This window comes from Aulonocara sp. 'chitande type north' Nkhata Bay, linkage group LG5, assembly GCF_057382095.1.
Source record: "Aulonocara sp. 'chitande type north' Nkhata Bay isolate Kocher_YH1m ecotype deep benthic linkage group LG5, A_spYH_male_GT1.1, whole genome shotgun sequence".
In the NCBI taxonomy this organism is placed as follows: domain Eukaryota; kingdom Metazoa; phylum Chordata; class Actinopteri; order Cichliformes; family Cichlidae; genus Aulonocara; species Aulonocara sp. 'chitande type north' Nkhata Bay.
In genome coordinates, this window is record NC_141348.1 from 34,334,511 (window position 1) to 34,347,187 (window position 12,677).

The following is a 12,677-nucleotide window of genomic DNA, read 5'->3' on the forward strand; positions in this document are numbered from 1 at the left end:
TATCTTGACATTTGTGTTTATACCTGGACGTAACAGACAGGCGGCAACATCACCGAACTTCACTCAAATTTAACCTTTTGTTTAAGTAGTGATATTTTGTTATTTCTATTTTCTTGCGTAGGAACCAGTGGGTTAAGCTGGTCTGTGCCAAGTTTTCTGTTTTGCTGGTGTTCAGCACGAACAGCGTGCTGTTTTTGACGGAGGTCAGCGGCTTTCCAGTTGAAGCCAGTCCACTGACAAGATGCTTGCCTCGGGTAGGACCGTGTCCTCCCGGCTGCTGAGGCCAACCGCGTGGCTTCCTCTCCGGCTGAGCTCCGAGCGGACGGCCGCTAGCTTCCCGCAGAAAGGTAACAATTGCCCGGAGCAAAATGGGTAGCTTATTCCCCCAAGACCAACTAGCACGAAGCTAATCCCAAAGTGACGCAGTTTAGTGAGGCAGGAAACTTCACAGCATCTGTAAACTGTCAGGTTAACTGACGACTTTAAAATCCATGTGAGGTCAGGAAAACCTAAAAAATACTAAATTAAAACACTAATAAACGGAAAGTTCACGAGCACTAGCTGACTGGCACAAGACGAAGCAATCTTGTTAAATAACTGTTTTAAAAAGATTTTATGTTCTGATATTCTCTGTGTCACTCTCCATTTTTTATAATGTTAAAATCATGCACATTACTCTTGACTTCATTGCCAGATTGACAACATTTTTAGGGCCCGAGCACTGAGAGTGCGAAGGCCCTAATGTATCTGCTCTGTTTCTTATTATTAGGGCCCGAGTACTGAGAGTGCGAAGGCTCCATTGTATCTGCTCTATTTCTTCTTATTATTATTATTTTCATTGAAATGAATTGCCATTTTTGAGTGCTTTAACCTGCTCAAAAACTCGTGAAATTTTGCACACATGTCAGGTTTGGTGAAAAATTTCGTATTTTAACTTCCTAGGACCTGGCGTCCACATATGTGGACATCACATTTTGGGTTATTTAGACCAAAATACTCAATTTTGCTCTACAAGGGCCTGATATCCACTTACGAGGACATTATACTGCTACTGTTCTATCGAAATTTTAAACGAATATCCTCATATGTGGCTCTTATTTTTCATAAAAACAAAAATAAGGTTAAAAAAAATCTGGTAATTCTTTGTTTTTACATTCATCGGGCCCCAATATGCCCGAGCGGACGGCCGCTAGCTTCCCGCAGAAAGGTAACAATTGCCCGGAGCAAAATGGGTAGCTTATTCCCCCAAGACCAACTAGCACGAAGCTAATCCCAAAGTGACGCAGTTTAGTGAGGCAGGAAACTTCACAGCATCTGTAAACTGTCAGGTTAACTGACGACTTTAAAATCCATGTGAGGTCAGGAAAACCTAAAAAATACTAAATTAAAACACTAATAAACGGAAAGTTCACGAGCACTAGCTGACTGGCACAAGACGAAGCAATCTTGTTAAATAACTGTTTTAAAAAGATTTTATGTTCTGATATTCTCTGTGTCACTCTCCATTTTTTTATAATGTTAAAATCATGCACATTACTCTTGACTTCATTGCCAGATTGACAACATTTTTAGGGCCCGAGCACTGAGAGTGCGAAGGCCCTAATGTATCTGCTCTGTTTCTTATTATTAGGGCCCGAGTACTGAGAGTGCGAAGGCTCCATTGTATCTGCTCTATTTCTTCTTCTTCTTATTATTTTCATTGAAATGAATTGCCATTTTTGAGTGCTTTAACCTGCTCAAAAACTCGTGAAATTTTGCACACATGTCAGGTTTGGTGAAAAATTTCGTATTTTAACTTCCTAGGACCTGGCGTCCACATATGTGGACATCACATTTTGGGTTATTTAGACCAAAATACTCAATTTTGCTCTACAAGGGCCTGATATCCACTTACGAGGACATTATACTGCTACTGTTCTATCGAAATTTTAAACGAATATCCTCATATGTGGCTCTTATTTTTCATAAAAACAAAAATAAGGTTAAAAAAAATCTGGTAATTCTTTGTTTTTACATTCATCGGGCCCCAATATGCCCGATGAATGTAATAATGTAACAATTTAAATGCCATTTTTTTACATTAATAAATTTAATGTGGTCTTAAGAATGGCTTTAAATGTCTTAAATATACTGTAATTTATGCTGCAGAGTTGATCAAGAAACATGAACAGGATGAGCCTCGCCCCCTCTACATGGACTTCCAGGCAACCACTCCCATGGTAACTGTTACTAAGCACTTTGTCACTTTTACAGGCTTTTACAGCTGATGTCAGAGAGAGTTAGACATAAAGCTGGTTGTACTTAGTTTCATATTAGGGCTGCTCAATTAATCGAATTTTAATCACGATTACGATCTGGGCTTTCAACGATCATTAAAAATGACTGAGCCGATTATTAGCCCCTCCCTCATTTATCCGCGACACCTTAAAGGCCAGTCCGTGAAAATATTGTCGGGCATAAACCGGTCCGTGGCGCAAAAAAGGTTGGAGACCGCTGATTAAGAGGACCCGAGGGAAGCTCGGAAAGCTAAGCAGAAGTTATTTGGAGAGGAGAGAGTGACTGCTGTTGGTTGAAAAGAGGTTAAAAAAAAAAAAAACTTCAGTGGTGTTGCACACTATTTTATATTATTTTTTAAAGTCATTGAAGCCGGTCAGAGCAGCACACTCCGTTTTGTGTAACTATTTTTAAATCCCTGTAGAACCTGAACCGTGTAAGCTAGCGCAATAATTTTTTTTGCATATGAAACCGGAGGAGTTGTACTTACATCTGATGCCATCAGCTTGTCCTCGGTCACGGTTTCCTTCCACATAAAGCTTTGCAAAAACTGCATAGAAAGCGCTTGCAGGAACAAAAACATAATATTCCAGAAACAGGCTTTGCCGATCCGATCAGCTGTTCGTAACACTTCCCACAGTGAATCAGACGTCAGCACGAACTATCACATGTCGGCCATTTCCTCCCCGAAACCGGAAGTGACGTCATTTTCGCGGAAATGTAGTTTTTTACTTGTAGGCCTTACTGGTCATGTTTGACCTTTCTGAATAGTTGCTGGGATGCTTAGAACTCGAATTGCACTGCTGGAAATCGTTTATTTTGATGCACCTTCTGTTTTCTTTGCAAATTTGCATCATAGGATTGTTTTTTCGTTTTTCCTGCAGTGTATATAAAAATTGGTGTATCTCCAAAATAAAACTATGAAGACACTCAAAATAAATTTCCTGTTGTTGTAAACTATTTTTTGCAACTTTTTTGTATTTAAAGTTTTGAGGGATAAACCTCTTAAATTTCTCCAAGTAGAAATATATGTAAAAAAACAAAACCGATTTTCAATTTTTTTGTAGTTTATTGCAACTTTTTTGCAATTTATGTAGTTACTATGGACATAATGCATACATATTATTAAAATATGGGCTATAACAGTTGTATAGCAACTTGAAATGCTCCCACAAATGGCACTACAACATGTAAAAAAATAATATAAGCTCTGGCGGACTTGGTTCTATGGTAGGTCTTAAAGGGTTAAATAAATATCGTCAAATAATCGAGATCTCAATTTCAGTGAAAATAATCGTGATTATCATTTTTGCCATAATCGAGCAGCCCTATTTCATATGTTTGTGTGTGTCTTTAGGATCCCCGGGTGCTGGATGCCATGTTGCCCTACCAGGTGAATTACTACGGTAACCCTCACTCCAGAACGCATGCCTACGGCTGGGAGAGTGAATCCGCTATGGAGACCGCTAGGAAGGTAGAGAGCTGCTCCATCTTTAGAAAAGTGGGCTGTGCTTATTTACACTTTCTTTGCAGGTAGTAAAAGGACAGTAACATCTAGTCCTTTTACTGAAAAAATCTGGTCCATGTATCACTTTGGCTTGCTCAGTTGTAGCTGTGGTATGCAAAGAGATGCAGGCCTCATACAAGCTAGTGAGCACACCAAAGTCGAGCACTGATGCTGAATGTTTGAATTCAGCATCAGCGCTCCGACATTAATATTTGTAACCTACAACATGTGCATGTTTCACCGAGAGTCACTGACTGATGTTGCTATATGTCTATGGCTACGTTCACACTGCAGGTCTTAATGCTCAATTACGATTTTTTGATCAAATCTGATTTTTTTTTTGTCTGGTTGTTCACACTTTGTCCTCAAAGTTTATGTGTTAAAAGCAGGAAAAATGGCCACGCATAAGAATTTGAGCAAATTTCTCAATGGCCAAATTGTGATGGCCACTAGGGCGGAGTTAGAGCATCACTAGAACACATGTTCAAAATTAGAAACACAAATTAGAAACATGTGAATCTGTTTGGTGTTTTTTTTTTCCCTTTCTTTCTCTCTGAGCAGCAGGTGGCTGATCTGATTGGAGCCGATCCCAGAGAGATCGTTTTCACCAGCGGAGCCACAGAGTCCAACAACATGGCTATCAAGGTCCTACTCTCTTGACCTTAATCACTTTATCTCACACAAACACACACAGGTTTTGTTTTGGTGAAAACTGATCAAAAATATAAAATGCAGACAACAGATTAAAACTACAACTCTTACAAAATAAGAACACTGTAAAAAACCAAGTGATAAACTACATGAGAAATAAAAAACACACAAAACAGTAAGAGCAAATTCAGAATGTGAACTGATTAATAAAACTCCTTAAAACAAAACTGTCATTAACAAAACTCTTTGTATTGTTAATGATTTGGATGCTTCTTCTGAATCAAACTATACAATATTGAAATGCAAAAACTTGTGATAAAAATGGAATTTGTCAGCCACGTTGAGAACATTTAATTAAAAGAAATTTTCTGTGCACACGAGGCAAATAAGTCAGCTGACAGGAAGAAGTAGCATCTGTTTTCACTGTTTCACTGAAACAAACTACTTCACTTCAGTCCACTTGGATTGCCTTACCAAAGACACCATGTGTAGCAAAGAACAAGTAATAACAGCGAGAATAGAGGAAGCAAATTAAAGTCACGCTGCTGTCGATTCTGATTTACTGGAATTATAAATGAGGTCATTGAATTAATGCTAAAAAGAAACGAGCAGTAGCCACAAACTGGATTCACAACTCCAGAAAGTGCTAGAATCAGAGAAAATCTTAAAACTTTCTTCCCTTTAACCCAGTGTGTTCTCTCCTGTAGGGTGTAGCCCGGTTCTACAAGGCCAAAAAACGTCATGTGATCACCACTCAGACCGAGCATAAGTGCGTCTTAGACTCGTGTCGGATTCTGGAGTCCGAAGGGTTCGATGTTACTTACCTGCCGGTCCAGAACAACGGCCTGCTGGACCTAGAGGTAAACATACAGAGACAAAAAGAGAGATCACGCAGACAACAACCAGAATATTGTCTGTGTGAACATATTAAAAACTGGAAGCTATATTTACAATACCTCTGGGCAGTGAAGCCTGTATTTATTATTTTTACCTCCATTTGTAGCGTTACAGAATTCACGAATTATTGTGTCCCGTGTCTGCTCCTTACAGTGAGTCTTACTACATGTTTGTTTGTGTGTTCAGTTGTTGGAGGCCTCCATCCGTACTGACACCTCTTTGGTGTCGGTGATGACCGTGAACAACGAGATCGGAGTCAAGCAGCCCATCAAGGAGATTGGTAAGCATAGCAAATCAAACACACATGAAATGCTCACAATCACGCACTCATAATATCCGCATCTAAATAGTTTTGTCAGTTTTACTGAATAAATCAGACTATTCGCTTTATGCGGAGCCCAACCGAGAGCTCTGATCAGATTAATGAGCTTGAACTCTTTCTATCTACAGGTCAGATTTGTCGCTCAAAAGGAGTCTTCTTCCACACTGATGCTGCTCAGGCCGTTGGGAAGATTCCCATCAGCATCTCTGACTGGAAGATCGATCTGATGTCCATCAGTGGTCACAAGATTTACGGACCCAAAGGTCAGCTTTAGTAGCAGTACCAGTAGGTGGCATAACTCTAAACCGATCGATAGGCAGGTGAGATAGTTTGTGGAGCTCATTTGTCAGTGCCCATTTCCATTTTTTATATAAATTGTATAAAACTAGAAATGGCTAAATTTTCCCACAGAAATACGTGTTTTGGTTTTAAAAATTAAACAAAATACACGCAGGTGAAATATGAAGCAGGAAAGATGGCAAAAAAGTATGTATGTATATAGTATGTAGGTTGTTTATATGAAGATTTTTTTTTCTTTTTTTTTTTAAATCAGCGGAGTTTCCCTGTTAATTTTTTCTATCAGCTGTCAAAGTCGGAGTTTGATTATCTTTGAAAAGATGCACGTAAAATGGTGTAAAAGCAAAAATACTTACTACGTGTGTGTGTGTCCAGGTGTGGGTGCGTTGTACGTGCGTCGCAGGCCAAGGGTGCGTTTGGAGCCAATACAGAACGGTGGCGGGCAGGAGAGGGGGCTGCGCTCTGGCACTGTCCCCACCCCACTGGCTGTTGGACTGGGAGCTGCCTGTAGCATCGCCCAGGAGGAGATGGAGGTAAAATAACCAAAGTCAAACATCCAAAAAACCTTCCCAGACGATGCTACATTTCAGGGGGATTAGTGCATGTTTGTTTGTTTAGTATGATCATCAGCGGGTGTCCATGCTGGCTAATCGTCTGGTCCAGAAGGTCATGTCTGAGATTCCTGATGTCATCATGAATGGAGATCCAGAACAGCGTTACCCTGGTAAACACATTTATGTTTGTTTAGCAGTCTTTATGAGGACATTTATTAGCGTAAGACATTTCTTAACTCTAGCCTATACCTAATTCTAAACTGAACCTCGAAACCAACTCTTAAACTGTAAAGTGTTAAAGTGCTCCTTGTAACTAAACTGGTTTTATAATACGCTAATAAATTCCATGTAGAAATGAAACTCAGTGCTGCTGCTGCAGGTTAGAATTTAAACCAAAATTGATTTACAAGTCAGTGAAGATTTTTGAAGTTAATGTTTTTGAAGTGTTTTTGTTGGAAGTTGGACTAACGCCTTTGATTGTGTTTGTGTGTCTGGGTGTTTTCAGGCTGTATCAACCTTTCTTTTGCCTACGTGGAGGGCGAGAGTCTGCTGATGGCACTGAAGGATGTTGCTCTGTCATCAGGGAGGTCAGATACAAACTTTTTTTTTCACGCACATATGTCCAACTTTTGAGTGTAACTTTACCCACTGCATCAAAAAGTTAGAAAATCGGCATGGTTTTGAGAGGATGGAAGTGTTGACCGATTTGTGTACTATTTATGAATCAAGTGTCCTGCCACCTGTGTGGTCAGGGTAGCATTCTTACATTAGCTTCTCTTTGTTGGCTACTTTTTAAATCTGGAATTGAAATTAAATCATTCTCCTATCACACAAAGTCCTGAATGCCTTTTGCCTGAATGACTTTTCGTTCCCTATCTTCTGCTCAAGTTCACAGAAACACTTTTAACATAAATGTCAGTTTCAACACCAGCATTGAGAGTACAGTTACATGCTTAATGTACAGTTCAAAAGCCTCATATGATTGTGCATGAAGTCTCTAAAGATGAATATTTGTGTCTGTGTGTGCAGTGCATGTACTTCAGCGTCTTTGGAGCCATCATACGTCCTCAGAGCTATTGGAGCAGATGAAGATCTGGCTCACTCTTCCATCAGGTAACAATACCTCCTGTAACCTGGATTATGATAAAAACTGCAACTCCCCAGAAGTTGAATAATGATTTTCCTTGAGCTTCCTAACTCTTTTCTTCACATTGATCAGACTTGGCAATCAAAGTGATTAAATCCACAGAAAACTAAGCTGTTTATAAACTTGGATAACCAGGGAATGGTTACCAACAGCCTTTCATGTTCTCTAGTTTCAGGTTTAAATGTCCGTGTTTGTGTCTGTGGCAGGTTTGGTATTGGCAGGTTCACCACTGAAGAAGAGGTTGACTACACAGCAGAGAAATGCATCGAGCAGGTCCACAGACTCAGAGAGATGAGGTAAAGTCAGCTCTCAGACACTATCGCGCAGATGCTGATTTTACTTTACATTCATAAAATTGATACAAAATTTTGAATGGTAACCTTGTTTTCTCTAACCTGCCTCTTTGCCTCTCTTTCTGTCTGTCAGTCCTCTGTGGGAGATGAGTCAGGAAGGCATCGACCTGAAGAGCATCAACTGGGCGCAGCATTAAGCTTCTTCCACTTCTTGCCCACTTCGACATGATAGTTCCCAAAAGACTGAAGGAACAGACCAGCTTTTTCTTCCTGTAAACAAACACGCACAAACTCCCTGTCGTCTGGCTGTAGCTGTAGCTCAGTGTCTCTCTAGAAGCTCCTCCAGTTGCTCTCTCAGGAGATGTTGCTCAGACAGTTGACCAACGCACATCAATCTCTTCTTTTTCTTCTGTTGCCCAGAAGGTTGCTTCTTTATCTCAGATGAAATGTTTACAGAGGCTGTGACACGCTCTGAAATCTAACATGACATTCATGAGAAGTACATCCTCTTTGGTTGTTTCAAACTAAATATGGTATTGATTGTGCGACATGTCCATCAGTGGCCGATTTGGGGCTTTGATCAACAGACTGCCCACAAACAAAAAATTTAGACAGACATCCAGGACCATGTTTTCACAGCAGGGCTACTCAAAAAAAGCAGTTATTCAGAATACAACAGTAAAGGATAAACCAGTCGGCACATGTCGTATTTTTTAATAAAGGTTAGGGGAAAACAAATTTGTGGGCACACACACACAAACCAAAACAATTGGTTGTAAAGTAAAAAAGGAAAAAAAAAAACACTCTATGACTAAGAAGAAAACCTTTTATACTCATGTCTCTGTCATTATTATTTTTTTCTAAAAACATTGCAGCACTGTAATCAACTATGCATCCATCGCACAATTTGATATGCATCAGTGTCTGTGACCAAGATTTGTCTAAAACTGGTCTTGCACAGTATGACAGACATGCAGTAAATGGCACAGAGGTGCTTTTAATCTGACTCTTTAGGTGATTTGACTTCACCTAATCTAACATCTTGATGCCTGGTGTCATCTTGATTTGTGAGATTAATACGCTGGATTTATTATCGTCATGCACAGTTGCAAAAATTATTTGACTTATTAGATCAGCTCTGCATGACTCTCAAAAGGTCCAGTACAAGTCGCAACTTGTACTCTACAAAAACTACTATAGAGCATCATTTATTAATAAACTTAAAGAAAATGGGGGTGCACCTTCTTTGACATAAAAATGCATACACTCTGACCAAGCCACAGCTTTTATTGATTTTTAAGAAGCTCGGTTGAGATCATCTGTGTGCCATATTCTCTTGTGTCAGTTCTACACGGACTTTGGCACTCAGATCTGCCACTCAACTACTTCTGACCCAACCCAGATCTCGACTGAAGTCCCGGGGTGACCGTGCGTTTGCTCTGGCTGCCCCGGTACTGTGGAATACCCTTCCTCTCGACCTCCGCGCATCTGATTCCATTGCACTGTTCAAATCACGATTAAAAACCCACTTATTCAATCTTGCCTTTCCCTCTAGTTAATATTTCTTTTATGATTTTATATCATGCACTTCTATGCTCATTTAAATTCTTGTTTGCTCTGTACCTGTTGCCTTCCTATGTATTAGTGACAGTTATCTGCTTGCATATTTAGTACTTGCTTTGGTCCTATTTCTATTATCCTCCTCCTATACTCTATTTTTCTTGTTAAGCACCTTGGCATACCCTTGGTTTTTAAGTGTGCTTTATAAATAAAGTTTATTATTATTATTATTATTATTACAGATAACTTTGCAAAACAGCCCTGTTTTGATAACATGAGGTTGGTGGCAACATTTACATTTGCAGCACTTCAAAAATGCCCGTTAAGAATGTTGCATGTATAATTTTTGAACTTCTTTTTCCTTACAGCAAGAATTAAAAACCCCACAGTGACAAGTACTTCTTTTACCATTCATTTCAAATGAAGGGTATATGATCTCTAAAGTCCTGTTCACAGACTTTCGAGATTTCGAACATTTAAATAGGTTCTCTTCACTATTTACTTGTGTATTTGTTTGTTTATTGCTATCTGATCATAATGAAACAAGTGGTTCTTTCCAAAAGAAAGGGTGCAGGCCAAAGCAATGGCTTGCATACGATGCACCCCACATACATAAAACAAGGTTTAACCATCCAGAAAGTAACATTACAACAGAAAATATTACCAGATAGCCACAGTGTCAAAGCTGGAATCTGAGACTTGCACTTGTGGATCAGGACAATAATTAGAAACATGCAACCAAAACGTCCAAAAAAACAAAACAAAAAACATTAAAAAGGTTTTGAAGTATCCTAGGCAAAGTCCAGGCTTAAGATGTTTTGGTTTGACCTTAAAAAGGCTTTTTGTGCTTGAAAACCCAGAATTAAAACAATTTTGTCAATAAGGGTGGGCCACGGTGATGTGAAACACTCATTGCCAGTCATCACAAATGACTGCAAAGACAGCAGCTCTTGCTGCCAAGAGTGGCAAAAACAATCAGCTTTAGGGCAATTACTTTTTACAAAGGGTCAGGCGGGTTTGTGTAGCTTTTTCAGTTTATAAGTTAAACCATCATTTAAAAACTGTATGTTTTATTGACTTGGGTTTCATTTGTTTAACCCTCTGATGCATGAATTATGAAAGCCTTGGTCAAGATTTTTTTCTTAAGTGCTTTTATTCTTCTCAGGACATGAAAAAAAATGTTTAACTCTTTTTTTTTCAAAAATATGTTTTTTTATAAAGTTATAAACTTGTCCACTCCAGTGGACTACATGCGCCTGAGCACTTAGCATGAAATACTGTGAATTTACTGTAAAAATTAATTACCTTGTGTTCTATTGTAAATATACAAACACTTGTTTGCTTGTATCCTTTGAAAAACATCTCAGCAATTTTTTTGGAACTTTCAACTCATAAGGCCCCAATGTTTAGACGTAAATAACAAAACCAATCAACAGTCCTAGCTATGAATCCTACACCTGAATATGGCAAACTATCTCCAACAAGAGAAACATTTTTGAGTCTACACAGTTCTATAACGATGCAGGACAGTATTACCAAGCCCTTAGTAGCATGCTGGAAGAAAACACAAACTGACATCTTAGTCTCTGCATCTCCAAACAGTTCTATGTTCATCACACCTAGGCTGTGCAAAAGTTTGCAACGCATCCAGGGCACAATGGCACACAGCATTGCATGCAGATGTATTTGGTCTTCCGTGTGCACACAACATCATGGCACCTGTTTGCATTTTTCACCTCGGTCAGTTGGGGCCAGTGATATCCTGTGGCAAACCTGACCTCACAGGCTACTTTGGTGACTGCTCTCCACTTCACGGGTTGTGGGGTCCCACTGGGTCTTCCTCTTTTGCATTGCTGGAGGGAGAATCTCTTCTCTTGTTACTGACAGTTCTTTCCCATACAAGTTGGTGTTGTATGTTATATTATCAATTAGATCTGCTGGAAACAGATGTCTGAAGAAATCTATGGGATCCTTCCCCTCCACATTCAATTTCCACTCTCCTAGAAAAGGAGGCAAGTCTCCAACCAAGTCATTGTCTTGGACTTTCCAAATATTTTTGCGGGCTTGAGTATGGTCAGGTGCCATGTACCCATCTCCCACAGCTCCCTGATCATACTGACCTTCCTCTTCATCCTGCCCCTCATCGTTCTCACTTTCTGCATCCTGACTGTCTGTGTCTTCATCATCCGTAGTTCCTATGTCTCTGTTCTGCTCTGGCAGCCACTCTCATCATCACTGGACTTATCACTGAACTCCTCATCACTGCACTCATCAATGAAATCATCATCACTGGAGCTGGATGGAATTTCCTGGACTATTCTGTACGCTGTCTTATTCTTTGCTGCATTTGAAGTCTACAAAATATGATAAAATAATTATTATAGTAACTCAAACTACAGCTGATCTGCACAGAAATATATATTTTAAATGAGTAGCTTATAAATGTAACAATTATATGCTTAATTATAACCAAAACAGTCCCAAAAAACAGTGAGACAATTTATGACTTATGTTAAAAAAATATAGTGGGTAATGCATGATGTCCACTACAGTGGACACATGGTTAATTGTAGTTTTCTACATATTAGACATAACAATTTCTTATTCCAAACAGATAATATCCTTCCCTAGATGTTACTGCATATCATCATATTTTTTTTACCTGTTGGGCTCTTTTAGCATAGAAGGATTGACAGGATATGCCAGCAGTGGTCGGCAGGGGTGACAGTTTGTCTGCCATCTTTGATTCAGAGGAAATTTACTTGCAGTTGCACTAACTGAACACTGAATTGACCTCAATGGAGCATGGCAGCAGAGAACACTCTAGAGGCTAATATGCAGTTCCACCATAGAAACCAATGCATTAAAGAGATATGTACGTTTTAGTAGCTGTCCACTCCAGTGACCACTATGCATCAGAGGGTTAATATTAAAATTTAAAAACAAAGTAAAACACATCAAAAAGGAAAAAAAAAGTGGACCCACACAGACTGTCCAGTGTAGGTAAACTGATAAATATTTCTCACTTATTTATGTTCCATAATAATATCTATACGAAAATAAAACGACAAGCTACTATTACATATTACAGTGCAAATTCAGTTTCAGTGCGAACGTAATATCAGACTGAGACTCGGGAGTTAAATCCCCACAGTGTTTAGTTCTGCTTTTCACT

General features: G+C 39.3%; 1 protein-coding gene and 1 long non-coding RNA gene across 3 annotated transcripts in view; one reads left to right on the forward strand and one right to left on the reverse strand.

The window, feature by feature from the left end:
- Window positions 1-9,900, forward strand: LOC147331088 (cysteine desulfurase-like). Of its 2 annotated transcripts, none has more exons than XM_086293142.1 (13): window positions 1-347; window positions 2,149-2,219; window positions 3,632-3,748; window positions 4,343-4,426; window positions 5,140-5,292; window positions 5,516-5,609; window positions 5,780-5,914; window positions 6,324-6,481; window positions 6,567-6,672; window positions 7,008-7,089; window positions 7,532-7,615; window positions 7,856-7,945; window positions 8,076-9,900. In XM_086293142.1, the coding sequence occupies exons 1-13, from the start codon at window positions 242-244 to the stop codon at window positions 8,137-8,139; spliced, it is 1,344 nt and encodes a 447-aa protein (XP_086149268.1). In that variant the 5' UTR covers window positions 1-241; the 3' UTR covers window positions 8,140-9,900. The 2 variants fall into 2 exon arrangements, with proteins under 2 accessions (XP_086149268.1, XP_086149270.1); XM_086293144.1 differs by lacking the exon at window positions 1-347 and adding an exon at window positions 1,156-1,207.
- The window catches only part of LOC147331089 (uncharacterized), a 22,656-nt gene continuing 18,784 nt past the window's right edge, over window positions 8,806-12,677 (reverse strand). The window contains exon 2 of the long non-coding RNA XR_015129146.1: window positions 8,806-11,856. This is a non-coding gene — a long non-coding RNA (uncharacterized LOC147331089). The remainder of the gene's footprint in view (window positions 11,857-12,677) is intronic.

Bases quoted from the DNA above. Each gene is read 5' to 3' on its own strand.
- LOC147331088 (XM_086293142.1), top strand. From the start codon at position 242: ATGCTTGCCTCGGGTAGGACCGTGTCCTCCCGGCTGCTGAGGCCAACC. The intron at 7,090-7,531 runs GTCAGATACAAA...CTGTGTGTGCAG, and splicing joins GTTGCTCTGTCATCAGGGAG to TGCATGTACTTCAGCGTCTT. The intron at 7,946-8,075 runs GTAAAGTCAGCT...TCTGTCTGTCAG, and splicing joins CACAGACTCAGAGAGATGAG to TCCTCTGTGGGAGATGAGTC.